The 18,726-nt window shown below is 51.7% G+C and overlaps 1 protein-coding gene across 2 annotated transcripts in view; it reads left to right on the top strand.

Moving 5' to 3' along the window:
- Positions 1 to 13,637: 13,637 nt before the first annotated feature.
- The window catches only part of Rfx8 (regulatory factor X8), a 59,690-nt gene continuing 54,601 nt past the window's right edge, over positions 13,638 to 18,726 (top strand). For both annotated transcript variants that reach the window (XM_021655527.2, XM_021655526.2), the window contains exons 1-2: positions 13,638 to 13,878; positions 16,232 to 16,355. In XM_021655527.2, coding sequence (XP_021511202.1) covers positions 13,814 to 13,878; positions 16,232 to 16,355 — 189 coding nt within the window. In that variant the 5' untranslated portion in view covers positions 13,638 to 13,813. The remainder of the gene's footprint in view (positions 13,879 to 16,231; positions 16,356 to 18,726) is intronic.

Here is an 18,726-nt window from a genome sequence, read left to right as displayed (position 1 = left end):
AGGAAAGTGAAGTTTATAGGTTCTCCTCCACTGACTTCACTAGCACTGGGTGATCGGCTAGGTTTCCTGTGATGACTTCCTGAATGTCCAGCCCTGAAACATACATACAAGCAACATTATAGAGACTAAACAGATTGTATTTATGTATTTAGGAGGATATATGTACACACACACGATAGTAAACTATCAGGACAGGACTGCATTGCCTTTATTCCCACTACCTGGTAGGCTGAGGCAGGAGAATCAAGAGTTTAAGGCTAGCCTAATGAGTCCCTACTTCCTCCTCTCAAAAGAGAAAACAAGGAGGGGGTGGCAGAAAAGAAAAACAAAAATGTGACCCAGTGACACACTCTCCCTGCCGCCTTCCGTTTGGCCTTGTGTCTTCTGTACTAATTTCTGAATGGGCTGCTGCTGACCCCTCATTGTCTCAGCAGCTTTTTCTTTGGCTCTAAGGCTCCCAGTGGGCCCTGAGCTAGCCTGCTGCCTGGCCAGTCTTCCTGCAATTCATGCAAGAGTTCTTGATCCCAGGTCAAGCAGACCTGAGAGGTTTCCAGCACTCAGGGCCCAGGCACGGGAAAACTTTCAGATCAAATGAAGCCAGGCCCCAGGGAGTGCCAGGGGAGGTGGAGGCGTGTCCATGCTGAAGAAGCTGTGTGTTATGTCACTGGGGCTCCAGAGGAGCGTGATGTGGAGTGCTCTGTGTTAGAATGTCTCCGTGATGCCAGCAGACTTGACACCTGACGTGAGCCCTCTGCAGCTCACCTGGGACAAATTTCCTCACCACTCACACTAGTCATGCCAAGGCCTCCCACACATGTGCGGAGAAAACCGATGCTCACTCAGACAGCTTACATTTTTCACGTTTCCAAGTATAAAGAACAGGCCCTGTCTCCACAGTGAGAGGGAAGGTAGCCCCTTTTGTTTAGAGATCTAGTGTTAGAAAAACCCAGGGTTGTCTGGGGCCATGCCTGGCCGTGCCTGATCTTTCGTGAAGCTTAGCAGTGCCAGGCTGGTCAGTACTTGGGTGGGAGGGAAAGAAGGATTTGCTTCTTCACAGCAAAGGCGCCAACATGAAGCGCTGAGCCCAATGCAGAAATTTAATGGCATAAGGGCATTTGCAATAACTATGAAATAATTAAATAAATTTAAAGGAAGCCATTAATTAAGATAATTAATTAACAACTGGCAGACACTGACTTGGAGGCTGAGTTCAAGCTGCCTTGGAAAGAGATGAAGGAAAAGGGGAGATAGCAGGACAATAGAAACCCCCCTGGGCAGGGCTTGGGACAGAAGCAGAAAAATGACCACGGTTACTCTCCTTAGTTCCCAAGAGGGAATGAGCAACATGTATGTTTCAAATGCCTGTGTTTGGAAGCTGTGTGAGCTACACGCTCCCTGGGTCAGAGCAACACACCTGTCACTGGTGAGCAGAGGAGGACACGAACTCGGAGCTGAGATTTCCGTCCAGTCAGCTAATGCCTGCCCTGCACAGTGCAGGCCTGCTGTCAGGTCACACCAGCACTCAGCCTCTCGTGAGGGTCACCGGAGGAGCACTGTGTAGGAGAATCTCCCAAGTAACACACTAATAACAGTCACACAGAACTTTCAAACATTTAGTTAATTTTAAATTAGTATGTTGGGGTCTGGCATGTCCGCACGAGTGCACATGCGGGCTGAAGGCTGAGGGCGTCCCTGGAGCTGGAGTTACAGGCAGTTGTGGGCCTTCATGTGCAGGCTGGGAAGTGAACTTGGATTCTTGGGCAAAAGCAGTAAGAGCTGCCAACCACTGAGCCACCTCCACAGCCCCCTGATTACGTAATGTCTTTGAAAAGAAAAAAAAAAATAACAAAATCCCACTTGTTGTGGCCAACAAGCAGCTCCGTAGGTAAAGAAGTTTGCAACCTAAGCCTTGAGACCTGAGTTCGGTCCTCAGAATCCACCTGAAGGTACAAGGAGGGAACTCGTTCAACCAAGTTGTATAACTCTGACCCTAATTCACAATCCACGGCACGTGCATCCCCAACACACACCACGCGCGCGCGCACGCGCGCACACACACACACACACACACACACACACACACTCAAAGTGCAAGAGCACACTCACGTACACCGCGCCATGCATGCACATACAATGATAAAATGTTCAAATACTACAAAATAGAATGATTAGGAAAATAAAGAGGCAAAAAAGTCTAGGAAAGATAAAGATTAGTTCCCCCAAAATATAAGATAATTTTTAAAGAATGGAAAATAAAAGATTAATAAAAAACAATAAATAAGATAAGATAAAAAGATAATTCATTGAGAAATTAATGAAATTAATGTGCATGTGTCAAGAGCTACTGAGGAAAAAAAAGACACAGACTATGACTACAAGAGAGACAAAGCATGTCATTGCAGGTCCTAGGATGACAAGAGAATATCGGCAACAACCTCCTATTTAAAAAACCTCCCAGGAAAGCTCAGTTTGCCAAATTGGTACCAAGGGGAAAAATGAAAAAGAAACTTCACTGATCCTGTAGGTGTTTTATTGTTGGAACCACGATTATAGCCCTTCAGAGAATGCCGGAAGACTTGGGTGATTTCTCCCGAGTGAGTGCCAGTATTGTACACTGTCTCAGAGAGGGTGTCTCCTGTGGCTTCTCACACACAGCTAATCTCCCCTTGCACTAGGCGCTTTTCCTGCTGCTGTGATGAAGTTCCCCAGCAAAGGCAGAGGAGAGGGAAGAAACGTGTGTTTTGGCTCACAGTTTGAGGGGTTCCGTGGGAAAGCCATGGTGGCAGGAGCTCGGAGCAGCTGGTCCTGTGGCCTCTGCAGTCAGGAAGCAGCGAGCTATGAACGCTTGCTCTGTCAGCTTTCTCCTGTTTATTCCGTCCAGGACTCTAGGCTACAGACTGGGCCACCCACATTCCAGTCTCCATTAGCCTGGTCTGCAAAGTCCCCGGCAGGCATGCTCAGACATGTCTGCGGTGATTCTAAATTCTGTCAAGCTGACAGCCTAGATTAACTGTTACATGTCACCTTAAAATGTTACCTTACTGAGGATTCCGTTTCAGCATTCAGATGTGGGTGGGAGAAAAACACGGTCTACAGCAGCAAAAGTTCAAACAAATTTATTAATGGCATGATGAATCAGATCAAGTTGGGCTTATTCCAAAAAATGGCAACTAATATGATTTGCTGTATCTTAGTTACTTTTCCACTGCTGTGATAAATCACCAGAACCAAGACAACTCTATACTAAAGACGTTTATCTGGGTTTACAGTTACAGAGGGCTGAAAGCTCGTCACCGACCCGGTGGGGGGGCATGCTGAGAGCCTGTATCTCCAGCCCCATGCCGGAAGCCAAGAGCTGGGAATGGTGCCAGTCTTTTGAAACCTCAAAGCTCAGCCACACATCCTGAGCTTCCTCTAGCAGTACCACCAGCTAGGGCCCAGGCCCTCAAACGGCAGGGACCTGTGCGGGACGCCTCATTCTACTACCACAAAATGCTGCCCAGTTTAAGTGAGAAACAGCATGGGGTTTTCTCAGTAAATGCAGAGAAATAGTATTCTGTACTGAAAGTCAATAAAAACTAGCACATGAAATGTTTTTTAAATTATATTAAAGCACTACAGAACTGACAAGAGAGTAAGGGATTACCAAGCCAAAATTCTAAGCGGGCAGGTGGAATTCTAACACCATCAAAAATCTGGCCTCCCAGGAGAGCAGATAAAAACCAACACTGGATGTGATCAGAGTGGCCTTGGTCTCACGGGACCCTCCTTTCATAAAGCTAAAATCAACAATGTTTAAGTCAATCCTTAAGTAAACTTCCATCAGAAAGAATTTAAGGAACATTCAGTCAATACCAAGCAAGGAAAGTCAGGCTTTCCCTACAGAGTCGCCCCCAAGAGCGAGCCAACCTCCGTGTGGACTGGCAGGCCGTTACCGTATTTTCTGGGTGGTCTGAAAATTTCACGTTTTGAAGTTAAATGTCATAAAGTCCTAAGACATAAAGGAGACAAGCAGACTCTCTCCAGAAAAAAAAGGCATGCCTTCCGTCTTCTGAGACAGATAAAAATCCCAGAGATGAATCGTCAGGCAGCCGTCCACAGCCCGATCACATTCCTATGGGAGGTACCAGCCGCTGTGCAGCACCGGAGAGATGGGAACTAGAGAAACCCAACTGCCAATGCCCCTGTGTTCATCTCTCTTGACAGAATCTAAGACAATATGTGCTGCAGTTCTAAACACAGCCTAGAAAAGGCATATTTTCAGAAAATAAAGAACAGATTTTTCCTGGCTATCCTCTAACTCCAAACCCTCCCATCTCAGCCTCTTGAGTGCTAGAATTACAGGTGAATGGCTTGTGACACAGCAGACTTGAACAATGACCAAACAGAATGCTTACCATTGAGAAAACAGGAACTGAAAATCTACGTGCTAAACAAAACAAGAGAAGATGTGCGAAAGGAGCTTTAGAGACATGGACGGCAGAAGCCACACTCCACTGTCACTCAGCAACAGCTCACAAAGGACAGCAGAGATGTTTAGAGACAGGCTGAGAGTCCTCACAGCTGACTGGAGACTCCAGGTCCTCACAACTGACTGGAGACTCTAAGCTATAAGGCTGAAGAAATGTAACCATTTCAAACGAGATGGGGCTTAAGAAATGAGCCCCAAGTCCTGCTAATGTGGGACTGAGAGTGATGCAGGCAGACCACAGCATTAGAAGGACGGGGTGGGGGTGTACAACAATGAAAACAGTTACTGTAAACAGATGCCAGGCTTCCGTGGACCATGGGAGACAGAAGATGGAGGAGCGGACATCCGTGTGCTGGAGGCAGCAAACGCCATCCAAGGAGCCTTAAACCAGTGTAAACACTCCTCAAGAAAGTGGGTGAAATAAGACATACTTAGAAACAAAAACTAAGCTTTCCAAGAATGGATTGCCAATTAGGATGTCGAAAGAGTGAGTTTTAGGGAGTAGGAGAGCAATCGTAGATAGAGAAAAAGAGAAACCACAAAGGAAAATAGATGAGACCATAGATTTATCATCAACTCTGGGGCTGGGGAAGGATGGAAATAGATGGGGTCTCAGCCTTGGCAGGTGGAAAGGCAAATGGAATGTTTGTGCGTTTCCACTGTCAGTGAGAGGCTGTTGTACTGATTTACACTTCAAGAGGGTCATGGTTTATGCTGTTGATTTCAGCAATAATTAGTAACAGCAGAGAAGGTTATTACCACCATTCAACCCAAAAACTTTTTCAAACTGAAGTGATAAAAATATTAACTGAATCCAGAAGGAGGTAAGAAAGGAGAGGAAGGTTCTTAAGGCTTTGTTATGAAATCAGGATGGTTAACAGACTGCAGCAGACACATCAGATGGTCCAATAGGCGGGCTTGAGGCTGGGTCCCCAACAGACACTCCTTACTGACTGTTGCAGAGAGAGAGGTGAGGCAGATGTTCATCTCACTGACTGCGGGGTCCCCAGGGGCTCTGGCTTCCTCCTCAACATTTGATGACTTCACAAAGTTTCAAACGCGTGTACTAGCCAGAGAGGTGGTAATTCAGAGTTGCCCTCCAGTGGCCACTCAAAATGGCTCTGTTCCCCCGGGGAGCCTCACAGCCTTCCTTCCTTGACTGGCCTGTGAGTTCTCGGAGCCACGGGATCTTCCACCTCCACCTCAGCGTCTCCCAGCTGCTGGCAAGGATGCTTCTCGGAAAGGAGAGTGGCCTTTGCTGGATCTGAAGTACCCTCATCCTCGGCTGAGACAGCTTTCCAAAGCAAGGGGGTTTGGGGGCCATTGTGTAAGCTTTCCTGTGCTGAGTCCCGAGATAAATCCAGACTTTTGTTTTGTTTTGTTTTTCTTCCTTACAGAGGAAATCAAATGCAGAGGCCTCTGTGCGCCTAGCAGAGCCAACAAAGTCAGGAAATTCAAGTGACAATGTCAGCTCCTGGTTGCTCCAAACAAAAGCACCACTCCCACCCCAAGAAACAGAAGCCATGATGGTACAGCAACACACACACACATACACACATACACACACACACACACACACACACACACACACACACAGCGTGTCTTGAAGAAACACAGCTTCTGGTTCTCCCACCTCTGAATAGAAGACTTGTCTTCTTCAGCCATGCAATAAACACTATTTGGCACATGCAGATATCTGCTAGCACCACGCTAGCCCTTGGCACTGACAAGCAGGACAGGGAAACACAGGTGTGCGCTAGAGTCCAGCCTGGGCGATGCTGTGACTCACGTGAGACACAGGCAAGGAGAAAGGGAGACAGGGAGCCCCTGAAGAGAAGCCATGCCAGGCAGCAAGGGCAGTTCATGCAAAGCAAGCAAGTGTGTAGCCTGAAGCTTCGGGGAAGATGGCAGGGGTGAGTGAGAGGAGGCCAGAGGAGCAAGTGTTCAAATCTGAGCAACTTCAGTGAGAATATTTGGCATTTTGAAGAGGCAAAAACAAACAAACAAACAAAAACAACCGAAACCAAAACAACAATGACAAAAAAGGCCCTAGGATGTGGAATCGAGTCGCTGTCATTACTTTTGGAAAGCTGAGGGTCTAGAGGTGACAGAAATGTGAATGATGGCACAGACTTAGCTACGCTAGAAAGGATGAAATGATACATCTTGTACAAACTGCGTACATGCTCAAGGATCCTGTTTATAAAGCAATGGATGCATCCAGACCCGGGCACGGGCGTGCGAGCCTGTAATCCTCACGCTGACAGGCTAGGGGAGGAGGACCTTGAGTTTGAGGCCAGCCTGTGCTACCTAGTGAGACCCTGTCCAAAAATAAGATAAATAAAATTCCTATGCCATGGGTTAGTAGACATGAAATAGTGAATTTTTCTTTGTTTTGGTGTTAAGGATGGAACCGGGTCACCATGCTAAGCATGCGCCCTGCAGAGGAGCTGGCCACGTGCTGAGCATGCGCCCTGCAGAGGAGCTGGCCACGTGCTGAGCATGTGCCGTGTAGTGGCTCTGCATCCCAGCCGTGGTGTTCTGAGGGACTGTGACAGGGAGGCGGCGACATCACGGAGCGTTCACATTATTTTTGCTCGGATCTTTACCATCCCGCGCCTGGCAATGGTGAGAGATGGAAAGAGGGATGGAGAAGAGGGGGCACCAGAGGGGGCAGGGGGAGACAGGAGAGTGCGCGGAGAACTCGGCCTGCAGAGCCTCTGCAGAGAGCAGGCGTGGAGAGTGAGGAGGGCTGAGGAGCAGGGTCGGGCCTGGCGCCTGGAAGAGAGTGCCCGCCGCAGCCACACAGGGTGAGGGTCTGTGTGGGCCCCGCCTGCCACACAGGAGAGGGCAGATGCAACCCGCACTCTCCCGAAGGCGCCTTCGGTGGCAGCACCCGCCTCGGCCTCCCATCGAGGCTGCCTCCTTTGAGACACGGCCCTCCCCGGTGGGAAAGGGGAAAGAGATAGGACGGATGGTGTGACGCGGCACGTTTTGGTATGATGCGGTAAGGTATGGTGTAGTGTGGTGCGGCACAGTGAGCACAGCACGGCTGGGCGTAAGCACAACACCAGCCGGTAGACAGCAGACAGCGCAGCAGAAGAGAAGTGTCCCCCCCCCCACCGGGTGAGCTCCTGGACCCCACGGCCCCTCTTCCTGCCGCCGCTTGCAGAGCTCCCTCGCTGAGCCTGACTCAGAGAGCCCACTTCCTTTCCTTCCCTCTCCCTTCTCCAACTGAGGAGTCCACTGCCTGCCCTGTGCTTCCTCTTCCCGCTGTCTGACCCCTAGACGCCTCTGTGTGTCTTAAGTTCTTTCACCTGCAGGACCAAGAACCCCAGAGGGACTCCAGATCCCACAGCGGCAGTGGCAGAGCACTGCATGTGCAAAGCATTGGTAAACAAGGCAGCTCTAACCTTGCCTGTCACACGCCCGGCCCAGGGGCCAGAAATGCTTCTGTAGCCAGAGATGCCCCTCCAGGGGGGACGTCCTGGGTTGATTTTCTCCTCCTTAGTTGTGGCAAGTTAGGACAGAAGCAGAGGAGAGTAAGGAGCAGAGAGTAAGGGACAGGACAGTTTTTGTTTGTTTGTTTGTTTGTAATCTTTTTTTGGAGACAGGGTTTCTCTGTGTAGCCCTGGCTGTCCTGTATTCAATTTGTAGACCAGGCTGGCTTCGAACTCATAGAGATCTGCCTGCTTATGTGCACATAAGCAAAGCTGCACATTATTAAGCTGCTAATGTTCACGAGGTAGGATAATGACTGCCCGGAGGCCACACTTCTCGATTACCCATCACGAGCAGTAAGTTTCAAAACCAAGTTTGGGAAAGGCACATTAAGACCAGAGCATGTGTTATGGTTTGAAAGAAAAATGTGCCCCAGGCTATTGGGGGAAAGGTTCCCTTGGGCTCATGTGTTTGAACACTAAGTCCTCTCTGGACGTGCTGTTTGTGGGGTTCATGAGGTTTGGGGGACTGTGCTCTATTTGCTGAAGGCCCCTGAAGGTGATAACCACTTCTGCCTGTAGCCCACACATTCCGAATCCTTTCTACTGATATTTGAGATCAGTTATCTGTTTCCTTCCCCTAAGTGTTCTTACCGTGTTGACTAGATCTGCATGGGTGATGGGCAGTTGTAACTCACAGATGAAGTCACAAAACCCTCGGAGTGGGAGAGACGCAGGAAGAACTGGAGGGAGATGACGGGCGTTCACAGTCACTGTCCTGGGCCGGTTCTGCCTATCTGGATCCCTTCCAAAGCTTGGCCGTCTTCACCAACCCCTGTTCTCCTGGGTGATACTTGCTCTAGGGCATCTACGGCCATACACGTATGACTGGCCATGGCTGGCCCTTGGGCCCGCCTTCTCATCTCAGATAATCCCTGCTCCTTCCGTGGCATCGTGGGATCCCTGTGGTCCTGGGCTCCGTGACTGCTGGCTGTTACCTAACACCGTCTACTCTGGAGGCATGTTGGGGGTAGCCATATTTTTTTCTCTGTGGAAGATGGCAGTTACCATGGCTACCATAAACACACACCCTGCTTCCTACCTTTACTGGGTCTCCCAGCCCCAGCTGTGCACACGAGTTTCCTGGATATCTGGTGTGTGAGCGAATGACAGACACTGGCCCCTGCTCTGCATCCAGGGCCGGTGTGAGAGGACCCCAGAACCTTCCCTTTACAGGAGAAATGGCAGATATTAGAAATTCACCCATCTGAAAGGAAAGCAAGCTTGCTCAAGGGGAGTATCAGGCTGCCAGGAACGCCAAGAAACCAAGTGGTCTTGGTTTCTGCAGGGCAGGAAAGGCGCTGGCCTGGCTGCAGGTGTGGGCATTAATGTGCAGCAGCAGCAGCCCCCTGAAGCAGCACAGTGGCCTCATGTGGGTCCCGCTCCCTGGGCCTCTATTTTCAGCTTCTAGGCCCCCCAAGCCCCTGGGCTGGGGGCGGGACATAGCCTCATCCACAGAGGGGCTTTTCCCAGGCCAACTCCCCTACCCAGGTCCCACCCCAGCCCATTCCAGTTATCCTGAACCCCTTGGGGGAAGGAGGTGTTTTTTGGTTTGTTATTTCCAGGCTTGATCTGCTGCTCCAAAGCCCTCAAGGGCGGGGAAGGGCGGTGGCGTGGGGGGAGGGGCGTGCCGGGGGGGCCCCCCATCGGGAAGCTGCTCGGGGAAGCTGCTCGGGGAAGCTGCCCCTCACTTTAGGGGGGCATACGGGCCACACAGACAGAGCACTCTCTGGTGTCTGGCTTTCCTGGTCTCCCTCTTACCCTGGCTTTCGTGCACAGAGTATTGAGAACTGTGAGCATGATGCGTGGTAGGGCAGGGCAAGCAGAGGCAGGAGGACCAGTGTGTGGACACAGCAAGGAGCGTCGTCAGGAGCCCGGCACAGCTAGAACATGAGACAACTGTTCAAAAAGTTGACCTTGGCAATACAAGTGGAGCACACGAATCCAAACGTCAGAAATCCGAAACGGGCCACAAGCCAGATCTTTCTGAGCCGTGATACAGTGCTGTGGGCGGACACCTTCCACGCAGCAGCGCACACCACTTACAATCAACCCCAGACTGTGTGGATGTGGTGTGTGTGCAGCATAAGCAAAATATAAGTAAATTCCTTGCTTGGACTCAACTCCTGTCCCCACGGTATTCCACTATGTATCTGCAAACGTTCCAGATCTAATAAACAGTCCTGAGGTCAGAAGCTCCTCTGGTCCCACCATTCTCTTGAGAGACTCAGCCTGTGTTTACGTCGTGGGCTGGCTTGGCGGGGTCTTATCGCTGGCAGGTTTATGGAGGCAGGTTTATGAAGCACTTTACTGCAACCATCTGCCGGCATCCGCTGGGATGGATTTGCCTTTGTTTTCCGGCAGAGCTCAGGCAGATGCCCCGGTAAATAATGCTTCCTTCCGGCTTCCTTCTGCCGGGGAATCCCAGTTCCCAAAGGGTAGTTAGCGGGAGCGTCCCAGACCAACAGGAAGCTATCTCGAACACGTGTGGTTTGAAGCTGCTTTAGTAAAATTCATTTCACGGTGGGTGAGGTCAGTGTGGGGAAATGACTCCATGCGAAATGACGGGAGCCAGCAGCTGTGGGCCTGTGGCCCAGAGCGTGGTCTGGATCACAGCAGTGCTGCCTGCAGACCCTCAAAACCTGTAAGATAACGTTCACGCTCATCTGAAGTAACAACTCAGTGTGTGTCCACCCATCCTATTAAGAATTACTTAAAAGAAGAGACCAGGGCTTCCACTTTTTCGGGCAGTGACGATCTGAAAGGGCACCTACCTGCCTCCCTTATTTGACGGATCTCATGCAACACGCTTCCGCCAGCCCCGTGAGGAAAAGGAAGCTGCTTCTCACGTTGCCTGATTTTCTCACAGCCTCCCAGAGAAGTCCCTCATCAGTGTTCTGGAGTTCAGCTACTGCACTCTGATCCGCAATGTGCTCTGCTTTCTGTGACAGATGAGGTCAGATTCTTCCCCGGGTTTCTCCGAAGATAACGCTGTCGGTTACGCCACACGTAGCCAGCTTTCTGTGTGGCCTCAGGGACCAGGACAAAGAACAGAGACCTCAATGACAAGTGGGTATCTCTGTAGTGTCCCAAGTAAGACTCGGTGAAAGCCAGCCACCCACTTGGACAGTCCTAGCTACTTAGGAGACTGAGGCAGAGCTCACTTGAGCCCAGAGGTTCTAGGCCAGCCTGGGCAGCACAGTGAGATCCCATGTGCAGGAGGGGAGATTGTGAGATTTTCAGTGTTCCTCTTGGTTTCAGCTGGGACCACACCCAGAAGGAAAGTGAAGACTAGTGAAAACTGTGATGTGTAGGAATGGCTCTTGTCCTCTCCAGTGTGGGTTTTACTTCGATATAACTTGAATGTCTGTAGCCTGCTGGTTGAAATAGTGTCTTACAGGCCCAGGGGACAGTGCAAGCTGGCTGCTCTCCGCCACGGCCCTTTGTGTAACTGGCTGCTGTGGTGTGAAGGTCTGGCCCAGTGCATTCCCTGTGCTCATTAGCTTTCCTTAAAAACCTGTCACTGGGGCTGGAGAGATGGCTCAGAGGGAAAGAGCAACAGCCAAAGGAGGAAAACGAGGCCCGTTTAGCTGGAAGAGAGGCACTCTGTCGGGGGCGGAATGGCGTTGTGTTCATGAAGACGCGGCCTAACGAACGGGAATTGTATGTGACAGGAACATCCCAGCTTACTGACGACGGCACCAGCAGTCGAGGGAAGATGCTGACCTGGGGTCACGCAGAGGCAGGGCTTTTCTAGAACGGGAGAGTTACAGGCATGGGTCAGGCTGTTCCTTCAGCTCCAAGACCAAGTTTCTGTCATGACAGTGACCGACTCGCCCTGTGAGATGACAGTGGTTTGTAGATCTACCTTTAGTTAGTGCCTGGGTAGCTTCGCGTCCGACCCATAAAATCCACAAATATCCAGCTGGTTAAAAAGGCACGTGCCTTCTGCACATTTAGTCCTTCAAGACGGCATGGGCTGCGGGAAGATCTTCTAAAAACGCCACTGAGTTAGCATGTAACTAATCATAGCGAATCTGTGGCGTGCCTGATCATGTGACTCAGGTGGCGGCTGAACTCAATAGGCCCTTGGGGTGTAGAAAGTGTGAAATGGCCTCATTTCCTGGGCTCTCTAATCAACAGGCCTCAATAGCTTTGGGCTGAAGGCGGTAATGTTTGTGTTTAATAGCATCTACCATCAGCGGTGACAACTGGCAGAAGCCAGTAAGTGTGGGGCCGGGAGCTCCTTGCTGATGATTACGGAGGCAGAGATCCAGTGGTAAGGAGACCTAGGATGACAAGCAGGCACTGGCCTTGGTGCTGCCTGGTCTCTGGGGATGGCAGCCACACTGCCTGAGCGGCAGGCGACTGAGGTGATGATGAAGCAGCTTCTGGGATGGGAGGAGCCGTAGCCTCTGTTTCCCTAAACCAGCAGCTGGAGCCTCCGGCCTCACTGCAGGAAGCCCCGGGACCTGAGCCCTCCAACACAGCCTGTCAGAGGAAGAAGGCTGACTGGAGCCCACAGCCTGCGGAGTCCTTCCCAGCCTCATCTCTGTTTCTCCTCTTGCTGCTAATTCTTCAAGGAGGCTGCCATTTTACCCCCTCCTCCCACTGTTTCTCCCCAGTGAGCTGAGAGCAGCCTGTTCCTTTCCTAAGCATACCCCCGCCCTCTTCTGCTCCAACAGAGGCTCTCTGGAGGCATGAGGGACCATCCCCTCACCCTCTTACCCTGATGGCTTTCCTGTGGACAGTGCTGCCGTGAACTCAGCTTGCTTTCACTTTCTTTGAGTGTGCATCTAGAGATGGATGCTAGCTGATCTCGTGATAATTTCACAGTTAAAGGACCAGCCCTACTGTTCCCATAGCAGCTGCTGCTCTTTACGGCCCCACCAGCAGGAAAGAAGGGTCCTAAACTTTCTCTACATCTTCATCAACATTTGTTCTTTTCTAGTTTTTGAAAACTGTATCGTTGCAGTGATACAGCCTGGGCCTGTATCTCCTTGATGTCTGAAGTCGAGACTCTCTTTATTTTAGGTACTTAAAGGACAGTTGTGTGTCTCTGCAGAAAAGGCCTGTTCAAGTCCGTCACTCGTGTTCAAGCTGAGCTTTGGTGCTGTATCTTTGTGACTGGCGAGATGCCTTTTCATTCAGACGGAGTCATCCTGAGGAGACTTGCAAGCAGTGGGCAGCCAGTGTCCCTGCCCGCGGCTGGGTCCTTGATGTGTGTGTGTAGCTCTAGGTTCAGCCGCCTGTTTCCCCATGAAGGATGCGAGCTCCAGAGGCAGCTGGCCCTCAGTGTCACAGAACAACCACGTGAACTCTCCTGGCTCTGCAGGGCAGAAAAGGCGCTGGCCTGGCTGCAGGTGTGGGGCATTAATGTGCAACAGCAGCCCCCTGAAGCAGCACAGTGGCCTCATGTGGGTCCCGCTCCCTGGGCCTCTATTTTCATCTTCTAGGCCCCCCAAGCCCTCGGGCTGGGGGCGGGGACATAGCCTCATCCACAGAGGGGCTTTTCCCAGGCCAACTCCCCTACCCAGGTCCCACCCCGGCCCAGTCCAGTTATCCTGAACCCCTTGGGGGAAGGAGGTGTTTTTTTGGTTTGTTGTTTCCAGGCTTGATCTGCTGCTCCAAAGCCCGCAAGGGCGGGGGAAGGGCGGCGGCGTGGGGGGAGGGGTGTGCCGGGCGGCATCGGGGAAGCTGCTCGGGTGCAGGGCCTGTGTCTAGCATCCTCCTCCCGGGTGCGCCCCGCGAGTCGAGTCCCCCGCGCGCCCCGCTCTAAAGTAAACACGGCCGAGAGGACCGGTGCCGCCTGCTCTCTGTCCGGCTGCAGCCGGCCCGAGCCATGGCGGAGGCGGTGCCGGTCTCCCCTGCGGGCGGCCGCGGCCTGCACCGGGGCATCATCCAGTGGTGAGCGGCGGGCCGCTGGGGGCCGGAGGCCGGGGAGCCGGAGGGGAGCACCCCGGGCCCGGAGGCCAGGGCTGCGGACGGGAGTCCCCGCCACACGCGGTCCCGTATCCGCACCGGCCGGGTTTTCCACCTGGCTGTTCCCCGTGGGGTCACACTCCCCGGGGGAAGCGATCGGCTGCCCCCGGCGGGGCCTGTCGGTAGGAGTGCTCGAACGCAGGCAGGCGTTGGCCAGGGGAGGAAACGTTATTTTTTTTCCCTCCTGGCGTGAGCTCTAGAATGGATCTGTCCAACTTAAACCAACTTTCAGCTTCAGCGATGCATTCCATGGTGTTTGTGAGATTCATTTCTTGGCTATTTAAATACAGAAAGGGGGAGGGGAGAGTAGAAAGAAAAATACCCTCGGCCCTGGGACTGAACTCAAGGCTTTGCCACTCTTTAAAAATAGGAAAATAATTGAAGTCAGTCTTCAGACCTGACTTTATAAGGTGACTGTTATAGATCAGCCTACATTTTTCTTCTTGTAAGTTTTAAGTCATTTATTTCTCAGGGGAAACTCCTTTTAAAGAGTCACCCGAGTAAGAACTATTAAAAAATGTTTATGATTATAAATTATACTTTCTTCCAAAAGAAAATTTATGATCTTTCTTGTCTTGAATGAGATTAAAAATAATAATAGGTAATCAGACCCCCTTGCATGGCTTCTTAGCAGGAAGACTCGGTTGATGCCTTAAATTAACTACTTCAGCTCGCCCTGCAAATCTGGGTGTTGAACTTTGCCACAGAGAACTGGAAAGAATCACTATAAAACTTTAAATATTTGGGCATCCTCGTAGGTGGCTTGTAGGTGGGCGAGGCAGGTGCCCCAGGTCCGTTTGGCACATAACTGAGGGTGCAAGTCCAGCTCAAGTCCCAAGCCCAGAAGTTCTCATACCCAGAGTTCTCTTCCCCAGGGCCGGGCGGGAGGAACTTGAATTCGCCTAACACTGGCATTCAAAATACTGCCCCAGTGTCTAATATAGAGCCTTGGAAAGGAAGAGATCAGGCTAGCCAGAGGGAGGGACAGCGCTGCCCAAGCAAGAGCTGGATGAAGCCCTTGGAGGCAGCTGAAGAGAGAGGAGGGAGAGGCCACAGCCCTTGTCCTGTGAAGAAGGCCGTATCTGCACACTTCACCCTTTGTTTTCCAGTCAGCAGCCTGTTAGGTGGGACCAAGGCCTATTAGTCAGGCGGAGTCCTGTCTAGGCCAGCAGTACTACTGCCATCTGCACATGACAAATTATCCCTGGGGTGTTGGCTGGTCTAGGGGACTGGAACTGTGAGGTTCCATTTCAGAGACAGGAAGAGACCAGTCAGGCTGGGGAGCATGAGAATGGACACGATACCATGGACACAAACCCTTGGGGCCTGGTGGGGTGGGGCCTGGGCATCCAGCCTCTTCTGGTGGCACGCTAGCAGCCCCTTAGCCATGGTCACCTGTGGCAGTCCCCTGCCTCACACCCTCTCCTCAGAGCGGCATGCAGCAGAGGCCAGGCTTAGCACAGCAGGCGCTCCTTGGAGCTGTGTCTGCAGTGTTCTTACTTCTATTTGCCTTTTGATGGGAGAGATAAAAATGGCAGTCCCTGAAATAATCAGGTTAATAAAGAAAATAATTTTCCCTAAGGAATGGCTCCTCCTGAGGTTTCAGTCCCAGGTCACCTGGCCTCATTGTTTTGGTGTTCTGCAGCAGGATGGCAGGATGGAGCATCATGAAGATTATCTCCGAGAAGTGCTTCTAATGGCAGCCACAAAGCAGAGAGGAGGGGACCCGGGGCCCAATATCTCCACCAAAGGCACACCCTCAGTTAGCAAACTTACTTATACCAGTCCCACCTCCTAAAAGTTCCTCTGCCCCCATCTGGCTCCATAAAGCAGCGACCAGGCTGCTAGCCTGTGGGCCTCCTGGTCCAGTTAAGCCCCGCACCAAACTGCCTGCCTTGGTTCCTTGACTTTCCGCTGTGGTGGTATTTTGCATTTTCCTGGGTAAATAGTCCTCCACTCTGTAGTTACATAGATCTGAGCTGCAGCCTCTGCAGAGGCTCCTCAGACAGTATCTGCCTCTTTTTAGCACGCACCTCTCCTACAATAAAACCCCCAACCTTACCACATTGACAATGGAAAGCCCATAGCCTGTGTTCCCAACACTGGCCCCGGGGCAAAGGGGATGCTTTCGTTCACTGCCCGTGAGCTGTTGCAGTTCAGTGAGGTGATGCAGAGGGTCGTTTGCTTGGACGCACACGTGCACCTGGTCACTAGTTCCGTCAGAATGTCCTTGCCTGGGAAAACTGCCACTGATTTTCTGTCCCCCCTCTCTTTGCAGGCTGGTTGACAATTTCTGCATCTGCGAAGGGTTCAGCGTGCCTCGCTGTCTTATGTATGAGATTTATGTGGAGACCTGTGGGCAGAGCGCCCAGAACCAAGTCAATCCAGCGACATTTGGGAAGGTAAGTACGGCGACTCAACAAGGCTACGTTCACCGAGGCCCACTGTCGAACCTTGGGCGAGATCTCTCTGAGTTATTGCCTCTCTGAGTTACAGGGCTTCAGGATGGAGCTAGGTTAGGCTGAGCACAGACTGATGTAGCTACAGTGTTGCTGATGGCAAAGCCTTCTGGGACTGGCTGCCTCCGGGGAAAGCTTAGTGCATTTGGGTCTAGTGGGGCCTTAGCGGGGAGAGTTGGCTTTGCCCTCCGGAGGCAGCAGTCCACAGGAGGCAACAGCCACAGCCTTCGTTTGTATTAAAAATCTACTTTGCATTTCCACGCTTCACAGTGGTTTTGAGAAAGTTGAAAACCACTTTATGGCAACCCCAACACTCACTGCCCCCCTCCCCCCAAAGAGCTGGGTTTGCTAGGCCCTTACACTTACATAGAACTGCCAAGGCTCTCAGAACACTGCTCTGATCCACTCCGGTACACAGCAGTGGAGGTACCCAACCATCACTGAAGTTGGATTCTAGTTGTCCAGGCTGCCAGGCCTCGGCAGGTGTCATCAGTAGTGTTTCATAGTTAGCAAAGTAAAACGAGGAATTATTCAAACCAAGGGTCCCAGAGACGGCCACAGTGTGAGGCTGGCGGAGCCAACCTCCTGGAGCATGCAGAGTTCTTTTCTCTTGTTGATTCCACCAAAACCAAACCAAACCAAAACACCCTTGAGCACAGAGATAGCGGGTCACCTGGTCTGAGCGGTGCCAAGCATAGGAGCCTATGCGCGTCTTCCTCGGCTGTGGACCTCACACAGGAGCAGGGCGCTCTCGGGGCTCAGGCCTGACGCTAACTGAGGAACAGCACGTTTCTGCAAAGGAGAGGGTGGACAGACTGGTGAACATCACTCCCTCCTGCCCTGGGTCCTCAGCTAGGCCACAGCCTGTGCCACGCGCCCAAGTTCATCTGGAATGACTGGTGCCGAGACTCTAGCTAGCTCAGGCTTGGCGAGCACGGCCCTCGCAGGCCTTGCCCTTCTCCCCTTTTCCCCCCTGGCTTGCTAAAAACGGTTCTATTATAACCTAAAGCTCGCCACCAAGGTCTGTTCCTTTCTTCGGACACTTCCTCCTCCTGAGACTGAATGCACGGTCCAGCTCTCAGAGTCTGGAAGCCCAACATCAAAAGTCCCCTTTGGCTCGAATAATTAACTCGCCCAAACACCTCATCTTCACATGGGGTTCCACTTTACCTTTATAAACTACCGTTTTCCTGTAGGCCACGTCTGTCTCCTCTCTATCTAGAGACAGCCCTTCGTCCCATTCTGAAACAAATACCCCTGCCAGATATCCCTCGGCCTCTCCCCTTCTCCCTTGTGCTCTGTCTCCTGCCTTTGTCCCTTATCCCTGCCCCTGTCTCTCTGGGACAAATATTCTCCTTTGTGCCGAGAACTTGGTCTTGGGGTTCAGAGTTGGACCCATCTCTTACAACTAAGGTGACAAGGAGCCTGCTCCTAGGGTCATAAAGCTGTCAGTTCACACTCCCCGATCTTTGCAAGAGCTCCGATCCCCAGCACCATGCAGAAAGCTGGATGCGGTGGTTGCCTGTGACCCAGCGCTGAGGAGGCAGACGGAGGCTGAGGCCGGCTGGCGAACCTTTGTCACCTAGTCCTGTATGATGCGTTCGTTTGCTCTCTGTGTGATGCCCCACTTGGGTGGTCCTCCGCCATGGTGGGCACGAGAGCCGTTTCCTGAGGTTGCTGCTATAACTGAGCGTGTACCCATGGTCAGTGCATGTGAGGATCTTCTGTTAGGCTCGAACCTGAAGACTGACGAAGGGGAATCTCACTGCGTGGTCGTGAACGTGGGGACCAGACTGCTCTGACTGGCTTCTCCCTACCTCCCACTGCAGTCCTGGGGGTGCTGGGGTGCTTTCCCAAATGCTGAGTTGTTTGGCTCTGTTCTCCCAGCTCAGCCCTCACACCCGAAGCTTCACATCCTCACACCCAAAGCTTCCGTCACTCCTGGCCCGTTCTGTGCTTCTGAAATGTGGTTGAATCTTCTCGAGTGACAGCTGCTCACACAGGAAACGACGGCCACGTGGCTGTGCTCGGGTCACGACTACTCTTGGCTCCTCAAAGGCTACCTTCCTGCCCACCCATTTCATTCTGAGGACTTCGGTTTCTGGATATTCCTCTTAAAGCTGGCTTCACGGATGCAGCCCAGTGCCACCCGCTGCCTCCATGGCGTTCTCCGACTCAGGAGTGCTTTTTCTTTTGTTTGGTTCTTTGTTTTTATTTTCTTTGGGGCTTTTATCTGTCTTATCATTCTCTTAGTTTCACTTTAAATATGTTATCAACAAATATGAGGACTTTTTTTTTCCTCCACGTAAGTGAA

The sequence above is a fragment of the Meriones unguiculatus genome, chromosome 16, assembly GCF_030254825.1.
Source record: "Meriones unguiculatus strain TT.TT164.6M chromosome 16, Bangor_MerUng_6.1, whole genome shotgun sequence".
NCBI lineage: Eukaryota > Metazoa > Chordata > Mammalia > Rodentia > Muridae > Meriones > Meriones unguiculatus.
Note: the sequence above shows the minus strand (reverse complement) of the source record. Positions and strands in the feature narration are given on the sequence as shown.